Below are 22540 nucleotides of genomic sequence, written 5' to 3' on the forward strand. Positions count from 1 at the left end.
CGCTCACCTCAAATCAGCCTCACAGCGGGGCTGTGTCTTTCCCAAGCCTCTGCCTGCCCCTTATTCACCCATTAGGGGGGACAGGCCCACCATAGAGCAGCCCGAAACCCCATGACCATTTCATCAGGGCCACATTGTGAGGGAGCAATGAGCATGGAAGTGAGAGGGCTGAAAGCCTTGACTAAAATGCACACTGATGCATTTTTGACCACTGATAGTTGCAGCTTTTAAGGTTTTCCACTCAATGGGCATCTTGGCCTCGATTCTTTGATGAATCAAACACCAAGAGATGCATTTGATCAAGGCTTCAAAGCAAAAGATGCGATTCAGTTCTCTGATTGGCTTAGCATTGATACAGATGGTGACAAGCCAGCTATCATCACTCACAACCTGGAAGACATTTATAATATCCACTATAAGAATTTAAAATGATTGTTTGCAAGGGCAGAGTTATGTCCAAGTGGGACAGTAAGTCTTTTAGGGTGAATCTGGGCACAGAGTTTATGAGACCAGAGCCGTCCAGCTTTCCACTGGGCTTCAGTACTGGAATCCCAATTCTGACACCAGAGTGATTCGGACCAAGCCTGTGGCACTCAGATTAGGAACGCCTCGCCAAGAGAAACGGATATCCAGCCAAAGCAAAGGAACGCAGAGCCAACAGTTTGGATAGAATAGGAAAAAATTAGCTAATTTCAAGCACATCAAATATGATGCAAAATGACGCACAATGTTGCGTACTCATCTGTCAGAGTAGAAAGAATTAAATTTTTAAAAGTTCTGAATATTCTGTAAATAGTTTTCTCATAAAATACCCCTTTGGCTACTCGTGTTTTAGTGCATTTTCAGCAGTGCATTGAGACATAAATTCCCCCCATTAGGATGGTTTGCCTGCACTTAGTAGGAGTTGGATAATTAGACACTTCAAAGGCACCTGCCCACCATCCCAGAGGAGGCAGGAATCACCACCCCTCGCCCCATTTAAAAGCATGTTAACTCGTATCTGAGGCTAGCAGGCTAATTTAACTTTTGACATTTGATATCTGAGGAATGAGAGGGATCAGCCATTTAGCTGGAACAGGATTACCCTCCCGCTTGTCCCCCTCCTCTTCTCCCTCCACCCCCATCAACCCCTTACTCCCCTCCTCACACACCCCACTCTCAACCAGTCAGGCCGGATTCATTAATTTTCCTGCTGCTAAGCACTTTATCAATGACTGGTGAGCGTCTAAGTCCGAAGTGGACTCTCTCTTTCAGCCTTTCATGGTGATTAGGCCTGTGGATGTTCAGATCTGTCGGTCTAATTTACAGCCTGCTTTGGTGCTGCTGATTGGTTCTCACGCCTGCTGGTGCAGCTCAATAAACTGAGGTGAAACTTAAGAAAAAACACATGAAATTGACTTAGGGTGCATGGCGGGAGATCATTTAATTGCTTGTGTCTATGTGTGTTTTTTCTGTTTGTCTGAACCACTGGATACATTTTCATGAAACTTTCAAAAAACAATCATTGGATGTATATCTCCAACTGATTGGTAACCCGATTCAAGATGGCTGTCATTGCTAATCGACCCTAGCAAACACGAACATGACTATAACTCAGTTAATTTTACAGATAGAGAGCTAAAATGTGATGTGGTAGTTGCTGAGTGTCTTTCCCATCAAATAATTCAAGTGCCAACAGATTTTGTGAGATCTTTGTTTAAAACGTTGGCATACAAGGAGTCAGGGGGTCTGCATTAGTTTCATTAACTAGGCTAATTTGTAAAATAATGGTAAAGTTACACATGCAACTGGAATAAAGATCGCTTCTACCAAATTATTGCTAATAAAGAGGAAAATCACAGACAATATCTGATCTAACATGGCTAAACATTTATCAAATTTGCTGAAATTCTACTATCCAGTACAAACTCTAATCGTTTCCAGCAGTGCGCAAGCCAAATTTATTTAAATATAGTCAGTGTTCTTTGGCTTATCACAGGTAGAGAGGTGTTGGGAGTTAACTCACATCCATAAATCTACTTTAGTCTCAGTTTAACGCCTCCTGCTGAATGTCTACATTACAGGTTGAATCAGGGGCTGCACATGAGTGAGACGGATCTGGGTTAAATGAACAGCATGCCTGGAGCTTTGATGCTGCAGCTGGTAACGCTTACAGTTCCTAACCCGTCACATTTGGATGTTAGGCCTTTTTACCAGAGAGCATGACAATCAGAATTCCAAACTACAAGCCAGATGCCATAAAAATAATAGGACGAAACTGACTCCTTCATTCTCTTCCCACAGTGAGGGCTTGTTCCAACCATATATTAAGTTACTTGGAGTAAAAGAAAAAAACCTCAGTGCTATTTCAATCAATATTTGAACCTAAAACTCGACGGTCATTATTGAAAATAACAGCAGGTCACAAAGAATCCTTTATTAAGTTACCTATCATTTATGCTCCAAAATGTTAGACCTGATCCTAACAGGAAGTGTAACATCAGCGGAAGTGTTTGCTTCGTTTATAGGATTTAGTTCCTGTCATCTCGCCTTAAAATGCAAGTAAAACATGAGCAACTTTATTGGGATGTTTAGAGCAGGCAAGGAAACAAGATCTGCTACGTTGGTCAAACCGATTTAACAACTATTTGCTCAAAAGAGGCTGTAAATTGGAGGTGAGCATGGAACCAACAAAATGCTTCTGTAAAGAGTTCTTATAAAAAGGCCAAAATGAAAAGCTGCATGTCTGAACAATTTTTTGTTCTTCTTGCTTGACCAATTCTGTAATGTATTAAAATTGTAGATTTCAAATACTAAATGCAAATATGTGCACTCAAAGTCAAAATAATGTTATTCTACAGGTTATACAGTACATTAGCAAAGTAAAATTCCTCGTTTTCTGCAAGTAATTGAAGGTTACTGGCAGTAGGAGAAGTGTGTGGGGTTTAAATAGGCATGAAATTCTTTCTCTTCGTTCATCACTGCAAAAGAGGAACAAAAACCTTGATTAAATTGTCTGTAAAGTCATGCATGAATCAAAGTTGCACCAGGGCATGAAACGCTCAATTGCTGGCCTCAAACTCCAGTTTCTCACACTGCAGAAACTCTGAAAAAGATATCAGCATTTTAAGTGACAAAGTCCTCCAATAAAACTGAAGCAGAATAAAAAATGTAAATAAATTTAACTTAATTTTTTAATCTCTAAATATAGATGGAAATGTTGTCATTTAGTTTTAACTGTTCAAACTCAAAAAGAAAATGGTTTTGCTTCTTTGCATATAATTCCCAGGGAGTGTTGCATTAAAGGAGATACAGTATATAACAGTTCTGTGACATGTTCGAGTCAGAAGACGGCAGGATTACAGTACCACTTACTCTCTGGTGTCCTGTCTTCAGAGCTCTTTTCTGCACGTACTTTTAGAGGGCAGAGGGAGCTACTTGAACCTACTCTTCATCCCTGGCCTGAATGATTCTTAGCACAAAGTTACATGGTTTAACAAATAAGAAATGGAACTGAAAAGGGTAAAATATACTAGTGTAAAAGCAGCCGAACACTTTATGAAAATTTCATAAAGTCTCAAGAAATGCTGATCAAAACCACTTTCAAAGGTTACAACAAGGTATATCTGCTTGAAATGATGACTGATTTAAGACTTTTGCACAGTACTGTTTACTGCACTACCAAAAGACACTTTTTGAAGGATTTTTTTAAGTTGTCATTTGTTATTTAAAAAAAAAAAAAACGTTTTAAAGCTGAAACTGTAGTATTGCAAAAACGTGTTTCAGCTTAAGGCTATCACTCTGTCACCATCTGTTAACACAGGACACATAACGGTAATCTGTAACACAGACTTCTATTTAATGTTCATGTATCTAACCTTTTCATTCCTCTCTTTTACTTGTCATCCCTCATGTTTCAACACTCCCCTCTTGTTGCTGTCCCTCCTTCGGTAATAAGCTCCCCTCACGTGTGACCTCTCCTGTCACCCCCACCAGTGGAATCTGCCTCTCCTTCCTTCTACATTACTTTTTTTTTTTTATTATTAATCCTGCATTCAGTGACGTGATCCCTTCGTGACCTGTTTTTTTTTTCTTAAAGAAAAAGCACAATGAATGGGAAGAACTGTTTCAAATTAATTCTAGTGTAAAAGGCTTGATTGCTACTTTGGGATTCACCTGTTGCATTTTCCCCACTTCCCCATCCTTCTTACATTTATTTTGCCTCATTACATCCCACTCACTGCATCCCGTTCTCATTTTCTTTCAGCTTACTCCTTTTAACTCACTTTTCTCTCAGGTCTTCTCCCAGTTCCCATGTATTTCCCAAATCTCTTCAATCTCCCTCTATCTGCCGTTATCCGTCTCCCACAAATTCCCTTTTCCTATCTCCTTCCACTGCCTCCCTACATCTTTACTTCTCCCTCCCCCCCTTGAGCCGCAGTGGGACTGTTGGACTCACGCAGCTCCATGCTGAGTTGCTCCAGAGCCAAGCCAGAACAAAGAGCCCATTGAGCCGAGCAGAGACATAATGTGGGCCGTCTCTGACTGTGCCGAAGATGAAGTCATGAGGTCGCTGAACAGTTAATAACACCAGTCCATCCTGCAGCTGTAGAATAAAGTGTGCGAGCAGAGTTCGGTGCCGTTAAGAAAAGTGAGAGAAAAGAAAAGCATCCGCATGCACGCATGGGTGACTGGCTACAGTCTGTGTTCATATCTAAGAGCATGTGGATGGATAAAAAGCTTTTAGGAGCGTAATGAGATACTCCATAACACTCAAAAATGTGCTCAATCATTTTTTAAATACCACAGAGGGAAAAACAAAACCGTAGGAGAATTGCACTTCTGGTACTGGCTTCGCTCCAGCTGAGATGAAGAACTCCCACCCTCCACTCCCCCCCTTTTTCGCCCCCTTATTGGAGTCTGTCTGGCGCAAAGTCTGACATGAGACACGTCTCCCTGGCACTGAAGCTGTCGCTGCAAGGCCCACACTCCGAACATCATTAGATTCACAGCTCCAGGTAAAGATCAGGCACGGAAAAGACAGACAGAGGTGCAAGAGTGCAAAAAGCAAGCATGTGGAAGTTTGGTTCGAGCGCTCGTCTGAGTGCCACTGAGCGGTCGTGGCCAATTAAAATACCTTTCCAGGGTCACGTTCTTGTCAGGAGGCCTTCAGGCTAAGTTGTGCTTTGGACAAGAGAGGAAAGGGAGGGGGGGAGGGAATAATGAAAGACAACTATGCAATTAACATTAGAACGACCTGCTCAAGTTCATATGGCACAGCCCCTCTGCTGTAAGCCACAAACATTTGTTGCCCCGCGAGTAGAACGCCTCTTTCAAACCCGGTCTTTGCAACACATCTGAGTTCAATTCTCCGCCTGCCCTCACTCTGAAAATCAATTCCTCCTCTTCGCTCCTCTAGTTCTTTCCCTCCAGGTCTGCGCACAGACCAAGGCGAGGGGATTACACTGTCCCTCCCCAGATCCAAGCAAGACAACAAATGGTTCTTATCAACTGACACCCCCCTCACACACACACACACATATCTCTGCCATCGAGGAAGAAGAGGCAGCAAAACTGGCCAAGCCACTCCGGCATGGATGTGTTCCTGGGCTCTGTCTGCCAACCTTGGCAACTCTTTTTCACACCCTGAGCCTGAGCTATTTACGAAAGCCCTGGGAGAGTACGAGCGCAGCACCAGAGGGTGGGAAGAGTGGAGAGCAGAGAGAGTTGCTCCTTCCTTCTCAACCTCTGCTTCTAATCAATCACCAGAAATCACTGCCATGGTTTATGGCCTTTGATCCTAGCTCCTCTTTCGCACTGCGAGGGAGAGTTGGGAGGAGAAAGGGGAGAGGGAGCAGGGAGAGGGGTGTGAGTCTAAGCCCAGAGGGGCTGTGGAGGTCAGGGGAGGGAGATTAGGGGGTACAGGGGTTTCTTCTTTTGCAAAACTGAAAGCATGTCCTAATTTAATCTAGTAATTTTGATTTAAACATACAGTCTACTTCAGACAAAAACAGATTAAAAATTAAAAACCTTTCTGATACATCTGAATAAGTTTGTATGGTTTTACTTTACATCAAGCAGGACCTAACATCTTTAAATTATAAAGTAAAAAGACTAATTTCTTTAAACATTCAAAAATTTTTATTCTTAAACTTTTTTTTAGTGATGCAAGATAACACAATTGATTAGAGGTTTTTACTGCCAACAAGAAGGCCCCAAGTGCGACTGGGACTTTCCTGTAAAGTTTGCATATTTTGCCAGTGCATGTGTGGGGTTATTATTTTTTCAGGTACTCCATTCCAAAGACTTCTATGTCAGGTTAATTCGCAACTTTAAATTGTCTCTAGGTGTGAGTGTGAACGTGAATGGTTGTCTGTTTTAGGAAGTTAAATAAACGGTAGATGACAGAACCTTTGTGTAATATGACCAACATGCACATTTAACTGTAACTTATACTACTTAATGCTCAATTTAATTGTTTTTGATCAGATCTGATTTTTTGTGTGTGTGATCATTCACATTATAAACGCCATCAGACTCCAGTGTGAGCAATCTATAGCCCTGAAGCGATCTGGAAGCGCAGAAGAAGATGTGACGTCACACTATGCTGTGTTTATGGAAGTAAATATGGATGCTACACATTAGCATGTGTGTATCGATTCTAAAGCTGTTGTGCAGTCAGAGCTGACAAATTATCTACCATGTTTGTTTCATCTAGTGTTTACATTCGATCTTGTCACTTCCTACCTATTGCACTTCTGGAAAAGGAGTGATGTACTAAAAGTAGAAACAAACTCAAGCATGGATCCCATCACACTAGTACTGATACAATCGAACACTGGTATCATATGGTGGTGTAGATTCTCAGTCATTTAGGAAGTTTAAAAAGAAAGAAGATGAAGCAACTGGACTTCTATTCTAAAGTTACAGACGTGTGAAGTTCTAAGCTTTAAACTGCACGACACTGGCATCAAAAACAACAATATCTGGATCAATCTACACAACCCTGCTTCAATGACGGAAAAGTCGGATGAAATGTGGCACGACCGCTCAGACTGCGGTCGCTTTGAAAAACATCAGAAATGTATCTAATTTGGTATCACATATGGAAAAGACCTGGTTTGGATTTGAAAAAAAATCTGATTTGTCACACTCAAATTATAATTAAAAATCAGATATTAGTCGCATGTGGGAAAAAAATCTGATTTGGGTCACTTTTGCCTACAGTGTGAATGTAGCCTTAGTAACTTTTTAATGCTACGAATTTCATAACATAGTAAGTTAATTAAAACAGCCACATTGCACGATGTTATTGCAAACAAATGATGCTTTACTTGTGATTTTTTTCTTCTTTTCACAAAAAACAAACCACCTAATCTTAAAGCCATACGTATATTTTGTATATGTCCCTCGTATGTCTTAAATCTACCAAATGTTCATCTTCATATCAATAAAAGCCGCTGATAAAATCCAAAAGTTTAATTAGGCCTTGACCATGTCTATGCAAAGTAATTATTTTGCAGGAAGTCTATACTGATGTAAATGTTTTATTATCTTCTAAATCCGTTTTTCAAAAGCCGACCAGTAAAAAGCGAGGGCAAGTGAAAACAACAGGGAGAACACAGAAGAAAAAAAGACAACAATAAATCCTCCTGTCAGGATCAGGACACTTCCTCCTGGTAGGAGGGAGGCCACTGATGCTTGCCGACAAACAAACAGAATGGTAGAATAATCAACCGGTGCTTCCCTGCTTTATTGCTTTATGAGTTTATGTGGCCTCTGGTCACCCCTGAGCCTCTCTGAGGCAGTAAGATCCAACAGAACAGCAGATTCAGCAGGAAAAAAGTAGTCAGTAGATGAGCTCAAACGGTCTCTCAGAGCAAGCTTATGTGTGGTTAAGACGATGGTCATAGCTTCTGACCCTGATGACCCAAATGCCAGATGACTTTGGCATTTGTTCTGGCATTTTGTGTTTTAGTGTGTCAGGAAAAGCCATTGCGATGGTCAGAATGAACTGTTAAAAATATATATTTTTTAAACTCTATGTCTGAGAAGTCAACTACAGACTGAGTAACACATCTTTTTTGTCAAAGGATGAGCTTCTGCTTTCTGGCAGATGGTAGACTCCATAAACACAGACTGAAATGTGTTCAATTATTAATTTGTCATCACTTCAATCAAAATTTTAAACAATGTCTCCTAGGCTTAATGACTTATGCAATGTGTCTCTGTGTCTAGAACTGCAACACTGTCTTTTTAAAATCTTTATAAATACGTTTGTGTATCATTTCAAATGGTAGCTGTACAGGTATACTGTATACTGATTAATTATAGTAGTATTGTTTATTTCTGGATATTCTGCCAAGGTAGTTAGTACCTTACCATATTGTATTGTATTGCATCAGTAAAACAAATTTTTAATTAAACTGTGAAACTTGTTTTAATTGAACACCTGACTAGTATACAGGTTAAACTGTACCGTTCAGATTTAACAGACATCTACACATCCTACCTTTTTCTGTTCAATGACTTGTGCTACTGGCCTTAATCGTGGTTTTAATAATCCAAGTAAAGTCCTGCAGAGACCAGCAACTTTTGTTTTTGGCCCAGCTTAATGACATTCTAGCACTGCACTTTCAACTTCTGCAATTCTCAAATATATAATTTGGTCAGAAATCCTCTTCCAAACCTACAAAAACAAAACCTGTGTAGTGGAAAAACAAATGTTTGGTTTGTCATTTTGAAATTTTCTTGTACTTTTAAAGCTACAGTATATTATCCTACAAGTAGGATGAGTACTGACCAAAAGGAGCAAAGATGTAATTCCAGTACACCTAAGCTCTACTGGCCTCTCCACAGCCTACAGAAGTCTTCAGGCAGAGGCTTATGTGTATATTCCAGTGGTGAAGGAGAGCAGGGGCCCCAGCAGGCAGATTTGGGCTGGCAAAGAGTGCCAGACAAGAAGAGGCCAGGCAGGGCTGGAGTGGGGCTGGACAGCTGAGGTTTCCCTCCGCCCTGCGTAGCAGCGAGGCTAAACTAATCCTGTGCCCCAGGCCCCTGAGGGGTGGCTCTGCCAAAGTCTGTCTCCCTGCTGCTGCAGGAAATTGCCTTCAGTGCAGAGGTCCATGAAATGGCCAGGGCTCACCACTGAAGACTCTTTGTGCACATATAACCTCTGATCTACAGGTAGCATCTTGTATATATGTTAAAAGCATCCTCTTTTATGTTTTTATCCTTATATGTAAGTTTCTGGAAAATTCCATGTGTCATATAAACACCGTACAAGTGTTTTAATACTAGGAGACTGTTTTCCTGTGTGAGGTTGTATGTCAAACTTTATAACGCCTCCTTCATTGTACTGTTTGACCCATAAGGGCAGCCAGAGCTCCCATGAGGTCCCTTATCCCTCCATCGGTTCTTTCTCATTAGCCCCAACAAGCAGTGCAGGCTAACATGAAGGGGCCCTTTACTCCCTCTTTGGACACCATGAAATAAATAAGTACAGACGACACGGATCATCCTTTAGCAATCGCAAGCACATGTTCTAAAATAACAATCAAACTGTTTCCTCTAAGAAAGCGTTGACAATTCCAGTCAGATGTTGTTGGGTTTGTTGTAATAATTTATGTTTTTTTAAAAGACATTTTCTATATTTATAGTGTTTTGTAGGGATGTGGGGGCAGGCAGTAGGGACTAAAAGGTGGAGAACAGAGGTGGCTGCATGAGGACAGAGGAGGAGGAGGAGGAGGAGATGAGGCAGGACATAGAGTGGAGAAACAGTTGATTATGAGCCCCATCAAGTGATCAATGATTTCATTAATAAGACAGATCATGCGGCTGTCATAGCTGTGACACAAGCTGAGGGATGATCCGATTCTGCCCCCCAAGCCTCCCTCCCTCCCTCCCTTCCTTCTCTCGTCTCCCTCCCTGTCCTTCCAATACTGCCAACGACGAGGGAACGCCAGGGGAAAAAGAGAGGGGGGGTAGGGGGAGCTGAGTGTTGGTGGGGATAGAAGGAGGAAGGGGGAGAGGAGGGAGAAAGGAGGGGAGGAAGAAAAGTGAAAATCCATTTTGAAACCCATTTTCAATTAGGGGTCCACAAGCTGTTATCACAGGTGTCCCAGAATGGGGGCCCGTAAGTGAAAATGTCTCCTATCCGTTTCTGAAATGAAACCTTATCTGGGAGGCACAAAGATGGCGGGGACAGCGTATCTGTAAATTACTTTCCATCCCCGCTGTTAACGGGAACTTTATTTCTGTCAGATGACATTCCCCTCTATTTACTGTTGATCATTTAAATGGCTGCCTAAAAAGACGGTGGCCTCTCACTCTTCCTCCGTCTGCCCCTCCCCTCAATGGATCTCTCTTCCCTCTTTGCCCATCAGAAGACTTTTTTCAGTGTATTCATGTGCTCCTTCTCTCTTTTAAATGCTATTTTATAAACCTTTATAAGCCTTTACACTGCTATCTATGACTATCGTTCAAAGAGCTTTCTACAACAGGTAGGATATTATTGTTTATAATCTTTTCACAGAATCCCACTTCAAAAGATCTGAAGCATCAACATAAAAAAGGTCCTAACTCACCCTTAAAACAGAATCTGGTGCTAAAATAACATTCCTTGGCAGTTTTTTGGACTAACTCAAGCTTATCTGCTTCACATTTTTCTCTTTTCAACCAACTTCTGAAAATTTTACTTTTTAATTCTACTTCACAAATAACCTATTTTTTTACCATGTGCTTTTCTTTATTCTTCTCTCCTTTTGTAGCAGGTTTTCTCATGACAACGGTATTTATTCGGCCGAAGGGCATGGACAATTTTTATTTTTTTAATCGCGGGACTCAACAAAAGAATTAGGGGACTTTGTGTTCCACCTGCCTGCTGAATGACGAGGACTGAAGAGAGGAGCAACCCCCCAAAACCGCCCTCTTCCCACCAACTCTCCCAAAACTTCTCCTAAAGACCACCAATCGCAGCATTGTCACAACCCGAACGGCTCTTTTGAGCTGTCACAGTGAGAGTAGGGGGCACAGAGATGAATGGCACACCAGATGAAGCTAACATTTAGCCAAACATGTGGGAACTCTATATCGAGACTCAATAATTACTCAATTTGAACAAAACTAAGTTGGGGATAAGAAGGAAAAGCAGAGAAAATATATGAATCTTCGTTCTCGGTTAGTTTTGAGAGACCAAGCAAAACATCCATCACTCCACCTGCTCTTCCTTATTATTTTACATTTTTCACAACTTATCGTACTGCTAGGCTGTGCTACTCTGCTTGACGGGGGGAAATATTTTGCCAAGCCTTTCTAAGAAGAGCCAGTCGCCGGGGTTCCACAGCTGCTCACAATTACCTTTTGTTTGGACGGAGGCGGCAGGGCCGGGGCTACAGGGGTTAAAGTTGAGGCGAGTGTAGGGTTACACCTGATAAGAGGTTAAGAGTTCTGGGGGCGAACTGAGAAAGCCCTGTAATTATAACCACACAAAGAATGTGTAAGCAATATTATGATTCCAAGACAGAGATTAAGATCTAAAAAAGAGACCTTTTTATTCCTCTCCTCATCAAGTGAATTATAAGATGTCTGTAGATTTAAGGGATGGACGATTCCTCAGGAAGGTTTTCAAGACAAACCGTGCGTTGTTCAAAGTCGTAATTACCCGAACATTACTGAGAAAAATCCACAATCACTGAGCCAAATTACATCCATGCTTTTTCCACAACTAACTTTTCTTCCTTGCTGCACCTTTAATGAATAAAGCAGCGCTGGCCATCTGGGAATGAGCAAGAGTGAGCGTGTTCCCAAGATGCTTCAGGATGCATTACCTTACCCACTTCCTGTGATAACTCCCATCTGGAGGCCAAGTCACAGCAACGAATTTACCCTTTCCTGGGCTGTTCCTTTCCCATTCACACATGGGATGATGGCATTTGGCATCAGCAGAGTCAGAAAACACTCAGTCAAGCCACCAGCCCCAGTTCTTCGAGCAAATTCTCCACATCCAAAACCTTCCAAATCCTCTCACAGCTAATGAGCACAGCTGCAGCTTAAGATGTGGTGATCTCAACTCTCGTTATGTTATGACTTTCCAAGGCTTTCCAGAAAAGTAAAAAAAAATGTCATCTAATACTTTCGCTTTCCAGCCAAAGATTTGGAAATGAAAAGCTGAATGATGACACGCTTAATGGACTGCAAGCTCTACACCACTTTTAATGGCACGTGTTGAAGACGTTGCTGTGTAAACATGCCAAAGTTGCTACCAGTGGGCACTGAATGAGACCCATGATGATTCGTGAGAACCGTGCAAGAATCTCTGAAAGTGTACATCTTTTAATCATGCTTTTGATGGGTTGGCCATCATTATATAACAAGAACATGAGCATAAAAATATTTCAGCCTTATTAGATCAGGACTTAAATGTGTTTTATTGAGATGTTGACCCGTTGAAGCCAAAACTGGGTCTCAGGAGGTTGAGATGAAGAAATTAAAAGCTTAGAATTGCTCGAAGGAATTTAATTATGTTGACAGTACCTTTTTGTGCATATTAGGAAATAAAGATTCTGACAAAGAAAAAAATCACTAGGAAAAGAGACAATTCAACTTTAGTCTTGTTTTACAAAGTATGAATTTATTAAACTTGCATTTCATTTAGCTTTTTTCCCTTTTCTTACTTGTTTAGTAGTCCCTACTGCAGTGTTATTTAATAAACAATATTCATTTCTGCTGTCCTAAAACACTGCAGCAATACAAATAAACTTTACTTTTTAGAAGTTTATACTTCAAGTTGTCTAAACTAAAAGAACATCTAAGTATTATCTGCGAATAGTGATAGCAGCGATTGACTCAACAATTAAGTGAACAAATAACCAAATTTCTCCCAACTTACATGCATTCCTTATAATCTGAGTAATGTGGATGTGAACCACAAAGTTCCAGTATACAAAAACAGGCAATATTTACCGTTTGAGGTTGTACTGGAGGCCACAGCCTTTTCACTGATGTCAGTGCGTGCAGATGAGCCCTTCGTAGCAACAATGGTCTCTACCCTCTTCTTCTTCTCAGCTGCAGAACTGGCCTGGGACTGGGTCTCCATGGTGACTGTTCATTCCTCAAGACCTCATGGAGACGGGACAACTGTTGAAAAACAAATAAGCATCAGAAGATGAATTAGCACATTTGTTGTTTTTTTGTGGCTTTGAACCATGAGTTCCTCAAGCACGGACACTTTTCAGCCCTATCACATTCTCTTCGGTCGTGAATCACAATAACCCTGTATCAACCCAACCACTTTAAGGTAGAACTCATAGTTCCTCGTCCTTTTAATCATGAGGTATTGTAACATAAATTTTGTCAATTGCACAAATCCATGAGAATCTGCCAAGTACTTCTACAGTTAACTGTGTGTAGCCCAGATTTTTGGGGCTATACCGACTGTGAGCACCGATAGTGAAAGTGTGTCAATTAAAGTGCATCAAATTCCTTTTGACAAACCACTTGAGGTTGTTTTCCACTCTTTTGAGTTGACAAACCAGCACGTTAACACCACCTGTAGCCCCCTGAGTGGAGTGGTGTGGTGCAGCTGACCCGAAGTTAGTTTGGATACAAGAACGACACGTGAAAAAAGGTCCCAACATCTTGTGCATGCAGACTCGGAAGCCTGCCAATGCATTAAGAGGACAGTCATACCAATTAGCAGACACATACACACTGACGACTTTGGCCCACCGGGGAAACAAACATGTTCCTATTATAGGTTGCACCTGGAGGAGCATATTCCAGTATCTGCAGAGAGGCATGCTGCACAATCGCACATGAAAATCAAGTCAGCAAAAAAGTCCACAGTGTTACAAAATCGCTCGTTTCATAGTGGCTGCTGAGAGTTATGCATATTAACACATATTCAATTTTTATGTTTTTTTTTCTGTAATGTTAAATATGTTAACTGGATCCTTTACCTTTTTTCATTTTATTTAAAGGAGATAACCAGCTGTGAGTTGATTTCAACAACAACATAACAAATGTGTAGTTTTCACACAGTATGTAGTGTACTGAATCAATGTATTCAAAGTTGTATTTTCTGAAATTATTTTGCTGCTCTTGCTCTGACACCAGATAAACCCATTTAGACTGTACATTACATTTTATTGTGTTCATTTTGAACGCTTCACCTGATAGACTCAAAGTGAAACAATTTATCAATAAAGTGCTTCAAGTAAAAAGGTTCTGCTGTGTATCATTGCAAGGGGAAAAACTTCATATCCAGTCCTCCCTTTTTCATGATGCCCAAAGCAGAGCACAGGTCAATCCAGCAGCTCACCCTGATTTATTTTAACTCAAACCTGCTGGGCTCTGATCTGCTTGTCATGGCACTGATCTCCTCCAGCACTAACTGTGGTTAAATATCCAAAACTTAGCTTGTCTTTTTTTTCAGCTAAACTTTTGACTTTTAGTCAGAAAACAACAGCTCAATAAAGAGAGTAAGGCAGGACATCCTGACAAGGTTTTATATCTCAGAATAAACGTAAAGGCAGCTTGTGGATATACTGATAATCCTGCTGTAGTACTCTTTTTTTTCCAGAGAGAAAGGAAAAACCTTAAGGGGATACCACAGAGAGAGAGAAACACTCACAGTCCTGAAAAAACAAGACTTGTTTGAAGGCCCCTTTGGGAATATAATGGTGCCGGGCAATTTTTCTTTCAAAGAATAAAGGTGGTTCAAGTTAATGCTGTCTGTGGGTTTAGAAGGGGTTCAGCCAAAAGTCTGGCAGACATGTTGCTCAGTTCAGCACCTCAGAGGCCGTCTACGAGCCCAAATCTATCTAGGTCATGAAGGTCCTCTGATTACGGATGGTGATACAACACAACCACTCATTTACTCAAAGTACAGGACATACAGCACAAAGTACAGGACAGAGTCCATAATTCATGAAGAACTAGTGGAAATATTTAGTCTGACAAGCGTTCTCCTTACAATAAAACCCAGCTAATTACCCAGCTGTACTATTTATTTTGCCCTCCACTCCATAAACATGCACGGATACAAAGGCAGTAAAGTTAGCTAGAATGCAGAAAGAAATACTGCGGCAGAGACTAGAAGAAGGGGGGAAAGAGTTTTTTTACCAACTCCCAAAGGAAGGAAGGCAAGGGGGAAGTGTTGAGGGGTAAACTTCAGACAAACACTGTGCGCTTTGTTTGTTTTTTCCCAACCCCCTGAAAAACCACAGTCTGTCATCCGTTCTGACCCGACAACAACATCTGTAAGCAATTGCTTACAAAAGAGAGGGAGAAAAGAGGTGGGGGGGGGAACACGGTGCAATTACACCCCAACCAATCAAAAGAGAATTAAACAAGAGCTTGTCCTCTAATCACTCCCGCATGAATACATATGTAGCAGTCGTACCCAACCAAAGACATTTTTTGTCCTGCTTGCACAGATATCATCTTTAATCACTCCTGCATGTGTTTGATAAAATGGCAGCTTTCATTTCTGTCCCTTTTATGGAAGAAACTGTCTAAATGTGTGTGTTGCATGTGAGTATGCAGGTCTAGCTGTAAGCTCCTGCAACAATGACTGATCTTAGGTGCTATTTATGTACTCCTCTATTGACAAAATTAGAAACTGTGGAAAGGTTATGAACAATAAATATCTTGCCTGTTGTAGATGGCTCTTTGAACAGCTTCAGGTAGTCTGAGTGGGGCAAAAACCAAGGAAGAATGCTGCCATCTTTGACAAAATTAATTATTCATAACCTTTTCTCAGAACCCCATTTCAAAAAATGTGAAAAACTGCTTTATGGAAAAACTGTGAATATATCTTTACATAATAGTCTGGTCATTTTTAAAGCGATGTTCTCTTAAATAGTTACCAGTAGTTAGTACCTTATTAACCATGACATCAGTCATAGAGTGCAGAGTATGGAGAAAAGGGCAGAAGTCTTCAACCAGGCTATGCTAACGGCTAGCCACAAGAGGGCTCGTTTAATATAGGTTTTTAGGCTTTTTTCCAAAAACGACATACTGGTGTGAAAGAATGCTACATTAAACCTCAGCCTTTATGCAATAAATTGTTTAGTTTGTCACTGTTTTCTCAACAAAGAGAAAGAGTTGTTTTATAAGCCTAAAAAGACAATAAAGAAGCACTTGTTTAGCTATCCTTTAGCCTAGCCTGGAAGAAGTCTTCTGCCCTTTTCTTTATACTTCAAGCTCTATGACCGATATTATGGCTGATACTAACTACTGATAACCATTTCACAGAACATCCTTTTATAAATGACCTGGCTATAACTTTAAGAACTGCTTTGCATGTCTTCTTATCATCCCCAGGTGAGTCAGGCCAGGAAAAAAAAGAGAAGCATTAATTCAGTGGTCAGGAATGGGGTTTGAATTGAAGAGGGGGTGAAGAGAAAGCGGGGCATTCCACCGGTCAGGCAAACATTCAGGAGTCCAAGCTATTGAAGCGTGTCTGACGGGCCTTTTGTGCTCCACAAGGCAGGCCACAGTTCCAAAGCAGCAATTAAAAGCTGGACCTTTTCACCCATAATCCCTCTGACCTGGACGCCCACATCCATTTCTGCAAATGTCCCTGTCTCTGTTTTCATCTGTCCAGTTGCTCATTTTTGTACCGTCCAAAATCATGCTGAAATTTACTAACACAAAGACCCTCCTATCTGTGTTTTCATCAAGACCTTAGCACACAAAAGGAGTATTCTTCTTCCCCAAAGAATTAGACTACTTTTGTTTGACCCTTAGGCTCTTCACCACTAAGATCAAATACTACTCACTTACATTTACTTGCACCAGCACCAAAAATAATCAACAATCTTAACATCATATGAATGTTTTCTCCATGAAATGTCTATCCAACAACCTATTACAGAAGTAAAAGAGGGTGTAGCTGTATTTGTGTTCAACCATAATCCTTCCACACAGACAAGGGAGCCGATTAAACAGGTTTAAACACCACAATTTAAACTGTTCCCTCAGAAAATATGAAAAAAAATCTTATTTTATAAGCACATTAGGCAAATCAATTTAACATAAATTACACGCCTTGGTGACAAAGGCTCGGAGTTGAAAGTCATCTGCAAATTGTAGACATCAAAGAGAAACATAAAAATAAACTTTTGCCTTTCTTCATGCAAGTTTAAACAAGTCTTAATGATATCAAAGAAATAATGACTTTTTTAGTTGTTTAAAGCTTCGTTCTAAGGCAAAAACTCACTCAGAAACTCCTGGTCATTTCTAACATGAACTCTTGAAGTGTCTTCTTAGATTTGGCAAGCCCCTTCCTCACAAACGGGGGTACTGTATTTGTGTTCATTTCATTAGGGCGACTGTTCAGTGTCGAGGGCCCCCTGAGGGGGAGACTGGCAGCACTGCAGCATTCATCATCATTACATCAGCGACCACCGAGATCTGCTATCTTAGGCTTATCAACGCTGCACAAACGCACCGCAGCGCAGCGAGTTAAAGGGGAGGGGAGAGATGGGAGATGTAGACGATTGAGGGAGATTGTGAGCAAAAGTGGGATAAGGGACGAAATGAATGGAGAAAAGGGAGGAGCGTGAGTCAGTGTGTGTGTGTGTGTGTGTGTGTTTATGTATGCATGCATGCATCTGTGTGCACTTCACTGTGCCCCTGCATGCCTGCACATGTTTCCCTGTGTGTCTAATGTGTGTTTTGCACAATTTGCAGCTATGCCAACAATATTAAGGGCTCCTTCACAGCTGGAATGACTAAAACACTGAGGGGCGAAGGAGGAGGAGGAGGAGGAGGAAGAGTCAAAGCCCCTCAGCAAGATTAGCTGAAACTAGCAATAAAACACAATGTGCTTGCTTTGCATGTGTTTGCAACGGTTGAAATGTGAGGGGACGAGACTACTTAAGGAGACAGAGGAAGTGCTTTCTGAGTTCAAAAGTCCCCACAAAGGACTTTTTTTAAACTTTATTTGAAGAAACCGCACACTCAAGTTTTGTCTTTGACACTGCACTTCTGGCTTCCCTTTGGCCCTGGAAGACAAAGAGCAAAGAGGCGACTTCGGGATTTGATAGCTCTGGTTCACTATTCACCGTAAAAAAGTTAAACGCTGTGCTCAGATGGCTCTAAAGTCGAATCCCATTTCACCCCTTCCCCTTAAGGTACATAAAACAGCTCTGGCGCTCTACTCCTCTCCACCAGCACTTTACAGGTTCGAAACGCCCATGACGACTCTGTGACTGTTCTGTGAGAATTTGTCTCACAATTTTTTTGAACATGTTCAAATGTCAAGCGACAAGACGCAAAGAAATTGAGAACCTTTGCTAACATTTTGGAGAGTCTCTTCCCTGCTGTTCCATAACCAGTCACCATCGGTCGCAGACCAGTGACATACCACCTTTACTTTTCTGTCCTAACTCAATGTTTTACGTATTCACAGTGGAGGAAAGACTGTCCCAGTTCTTTTTTTGTTATGGAAAGCAAAAGAGCAGGGCTTTCTCGCCTGTAAAACTGTGGTTTTTCAAGGGCATATTTCAAAACAAAGGGGCATGTCACAAATGTAAAACTCCTCTCCATAAAAATAATTTGCTGTCACAACAACCACTGTAATGTCTAATTTGATGTATTTCAGCCTATCATAATTGGTATTATTGTCAGTGGTCCCTGACAAGAATAAAAATGTCAAAGTTATTATCATATTTCTCATATATATTGTTGTTGTCTCTACAAGCACTGTAATGTACAGCTTAGCGTATTCTGAGATATTATATTTGGTAATATTGTCACTCTTCCTTAATAATCATTCTTTCTACAAAGTCCATTGAATGCTTGATAACTAGCTTTACATTATTTATGGGCATATTGACACTACATCTGTTAACATTAAAGGAATCTGCAACAAGTGTGTTGATTCTTTATAGGGGAGTCCACTGTTGAAGGGAAAAACTTTACAAGTTATTTTTTGAAACTTTACATTAAGGGCCAAGAGGTAGGGGTAATGGTAGGAAATGGGATTTAGCCTGAATTTGGCCCACAGCTCATGAAGCCTCAGATAAAGGCCATTTCAGAGGAATTAGTCACACCCTGACACACACACACACACAAAAAAAAATGTCAGATATGCACATGCAGAATGATATGAAGCAAGATCTTCAAAATAAGTTTTCAAATTATTTCCCACTTATGTTTCTATGTTGTTCTGCCACCATGAGCAACTTTTTATGTTAAAATATTTACTGATGAATCAATAAATCATTAAGGATTTCACATTATAAATTTTAAATTTTCGAGTTGAATTTATCTTCATTTAAAAGTATCTCATTCTAAAAGCACTCCAAAAGCAAACAGCTGAGGCATGTAAGCCACATGAAATTTAAAAGAAAAAAAAAATAGAAAGCCTGTTCAGATGAGAAGTGCTTTTATTTTATTTTTCCAAGGACAAACAGCGCAACAACACAGAACAGCAGTTGCTTTCAGCACAGCTAATAAGATTATCCCCGTATGCGTCTTGGTCCCTCGACCTCTCCACTTCAGATGCTTTGGAGGGGCTGGTGAGGGACCCTGTGCGTTGTACAGCAGAATGAGATGAGTGCATCTTACATTCCCGTGTAACAAACCCACACGATGTAATCATAATGCTTACACGATGCCTCGTTTGCACTCCCTACCCAGTAGATAAAGGGCAAATAAAGCACGCGCCACAATGGAAGTCTTGCTCCTTCTCCCCACAGCCCCCTGCTTATTAGCCTGTTTATTTATATATTTTGACTTTGCATTTGTTTACGAGCCACTTGTTTGTTGCGAGCGGGGCTGTGACGACCGAGACAATGGATAATGCTGGCAGCTTTGTGACTGCGGTGGCCCAGTTATGCCGTATTGGTTTCTGCCTGCTCCCACATCTCTTCCAAATGCTAAAAAACGTAAAAGTTTTGTTTGATCAGACACTTTGCCTGATTCTTGAGGAGAAAGAAAAGATGCTTGTTCAGCCACCAACTGAGGGCCAAAGCAAACAAAGCAACCAATTACTTCAGCTATTTTAGCAAAGGTCCTTGAAAGGAAGAAGAAAATCATTTGTCTCAAAGTTGTTTTTTTTTTGTGGACTTGGAACTTTTTAAACTTTTCCAAATGTAGACTTGAATTTAAAGAATTACTTGAAAATTCACTTTTTGGAATTTGTACTGCCTATACTGCAGCAGCATTCTCTCTTAGCTAAGTTTTCCATTCAAGTGGCCCCTGCACATGGTAGATCCAGGATAATGGGATCTGTATCCTGTCACAGGGCCTCTCAACTGCAGAGAAAACAGTTCTGTGTTTGTGGAGGCATTCTTTACGCGAGGCTTTCTTTCGGAGGCGCTCTGAACGATGCCACAACCACGAGCATGACAGCAACATCTTTTGCCGCGCTCGCAGAGCAAAAGAGTACATGTTACACCGTGGGCTGCGTTGCTTGAAAGCGTGATTCCTGTGTGATGCATGTGCGTGTGTGTGTGTGTGTGTGTGTGTGAAAATGGCACGGTGTGTATAGGAGTATCAGCCGCTCTATACGCCTTCCTCTATGCAAGTGCAATCACTGTGTGCTGAAGATAAATAAGAGAGGGGACCCGAGGGAGGGGGTGAGCGGGAAAAGAGAAATTCCCGTCGTGATGAAAACCTCATACACACACATATTTCTTCTGCCTCCTCCTCCTCCTCACACGTGCGCTCAGAAAGGGATCAAGCAGATGGATGGTCCTGTGTAAATGTAGTGGCAGCAGGTACGGCTGACAAAAGGTCTTCTGCTTCGCCCAGGAGACTGAGGAATACGCTGCTCTTATTCTCTGTGCCTCAGACACACAAGACAGAGCTGATTTTTCTCTTCTTTTTTAAGTAACTGAAGTGCTGAACACCATCCAGAGGCAGGTACAGCTACAGGTTAGAGAGATATTGTGAAGCTGCCCTGCCTACTTCCCTCTCAATTCAGTTTCTTATTTGTGCTCGCTCTCTCTGCTTTTCCCTCTTTCTTTCTATCTCTCTTCCCCTTCCCTTCATTCCACTGTGTCATTGGAATAAGTGTTGAAGCAGAATGAGTCAGTGCCCCTACGTGATTAATGACGGGCTCCGGCGTCTCCGGGGCCGAACACTAAAAACAGCCAGGGGGCAGCGCGATAATGCACAATAATAAAGCCAGCAGACAATCAGCCAGGCAAAGCAAGGCCTATTAGCTCGCCCCATCAGGACGGCTAAGTGAGAAATTAGCCCTTCCCAAGCTCCGCCACAATTCATCAAGTGCTGCCCCTGAATCCCCCCTCAAGAAGTCATAATGTTTACTTAAAGACTGGCCTCGATGCCCCAGCGGCAAGCTTTATTGGCTCTTATTAATTCCCGACCCGGCCCTTGCAGCCATGCCATTTAAACCGAATTAAAGGGGTGAAAATTGGACGAGATGAAGTTGTCTTGGTGTTTGGCTCCTGCGTGATAAAACCGGACGTAAACGAAGGGAGACGGAGGAGGGGGGGAGAAAAAATGAGAAGGGAGGGCAAACAAATCGGGATGTAAAGGAATGCTGAATGAAGCTGTCCTGAAATGTGCCACAGTCAGTCGGAGGAATGCAGGGAAGAGAAAAAATGGTAGTGTTTAGAGGGGGGTGGGGGGGTTCAGAAAAAATGAAGGGTATTGCCTTAATGCTAGACTTCCTGTGTGGATGGGAACAGATCCAAAAGCGTACATTCCAGAGACGCAAAAATGAATGATTTTGGTTTATCTATGCTTTCCTATTAACAGACATCAGAAGGCATAAGAAAATACTTTAAGAGAGTTTCAATCTGACAAAATTTAATATATCAGAGATAGACATGAGAGAGGTCTCTCAAAAAGTCTATATTGTGGTTGCTGAACTGGTTTGGGACCAACAGGACAAAAGTTATGGATTGTTTATTGGTAATTATATTTTCTTGTGAAACAAAAATGCCAAAGTGCTAAAATGCTGTTTTATAGCTTACCAGACATTTCGCATTTTGGACTGGTTTTTAAAAAAGATGCGTTGGTTTGTTTTAATTAACTGTAACACTGATTATTTCCACGCTGTAAATAATCAGTGTTTGTGCCTGTTCTCCCTGCAGTTGCAATTTTCAAAGTTTTCCCCTCAAAAGTTGTTCAGGAAAAGCTTTATGTCACAGAGTATGGGAGCGCTGAACCTTGCGCTGGTCTGTAAGTGGAGTAAAGAGTCTCATCTGTGTGAAGTCTGACTCTGTGTTTGCCGGATTGACAGCAGGTGAGTGTGTTCTGTGGAGTAGTATGGAGTGTACTGCAGCGGAGGAGGGAGATCAAAGACAGCAGGAGCTCAGAGGGAGTCCTAGAGACTTCCAGCTCCCTGACGGCTCTCCCCACGGCGGCGTAGGGGAGACAAGTCTCTACCTTCACTTTCATATCAGCCGCAGAGCCCCCCCATTCTTCTGCACGAGCTTCGAAGGCTTCACACACGCAAGCGGTCTCAGAGGACTCGGAAGTGCTGCCAAACCTGCATCCCACCTACAGCAACACTCCTACACATCAGTATACACACACACACACACATACTGTTGCTCATCAGAAACAGAAAACACAC

The 22540-nt window shown here is 41.5% G+C and overlaps 1 protein-coding gene across 1 annotated transcript in view; it reads right to left on the minus strand.

Annotated features, from left to right (window-relative positions):
• Nucleotides 1-22540, minus strand: part of gli3 (GLI family zinc finger 3) — a 99576-nt gene that overhangs the window by 67887 nt on the left and 9149 nt on the right. Inside the window, exon 2 of the mRNA XM_017406696.3 lies at nucleotides 12943-13116. Coding sequence (XP_017262185.1) covers nucleotides 12943-13075 — 133 coding nt within the window. The 5' untranslated portion in view covers nucleotides 13076-13116. The remainder of the gene's footprint in view (nucleotides 1-12942; nucleotides 13117-22540) is intronic.

The sequence above is a fragment of the Kryptolebias marmoratus genome, linkage group LG21 (genome assembly GCF_001649575.2).
Source record: "Kryptolebias marmoratus isolate JLee-2015 linkage group LG21, ASM164957v2, whole genome shotgun sequence".
NCBI lineage: Eukaryota > Metazoa > Chordata > Actinopteri > Cyprinodontiformes > Rivulidae > Kryptolebias > Kryptolebias marmoratus.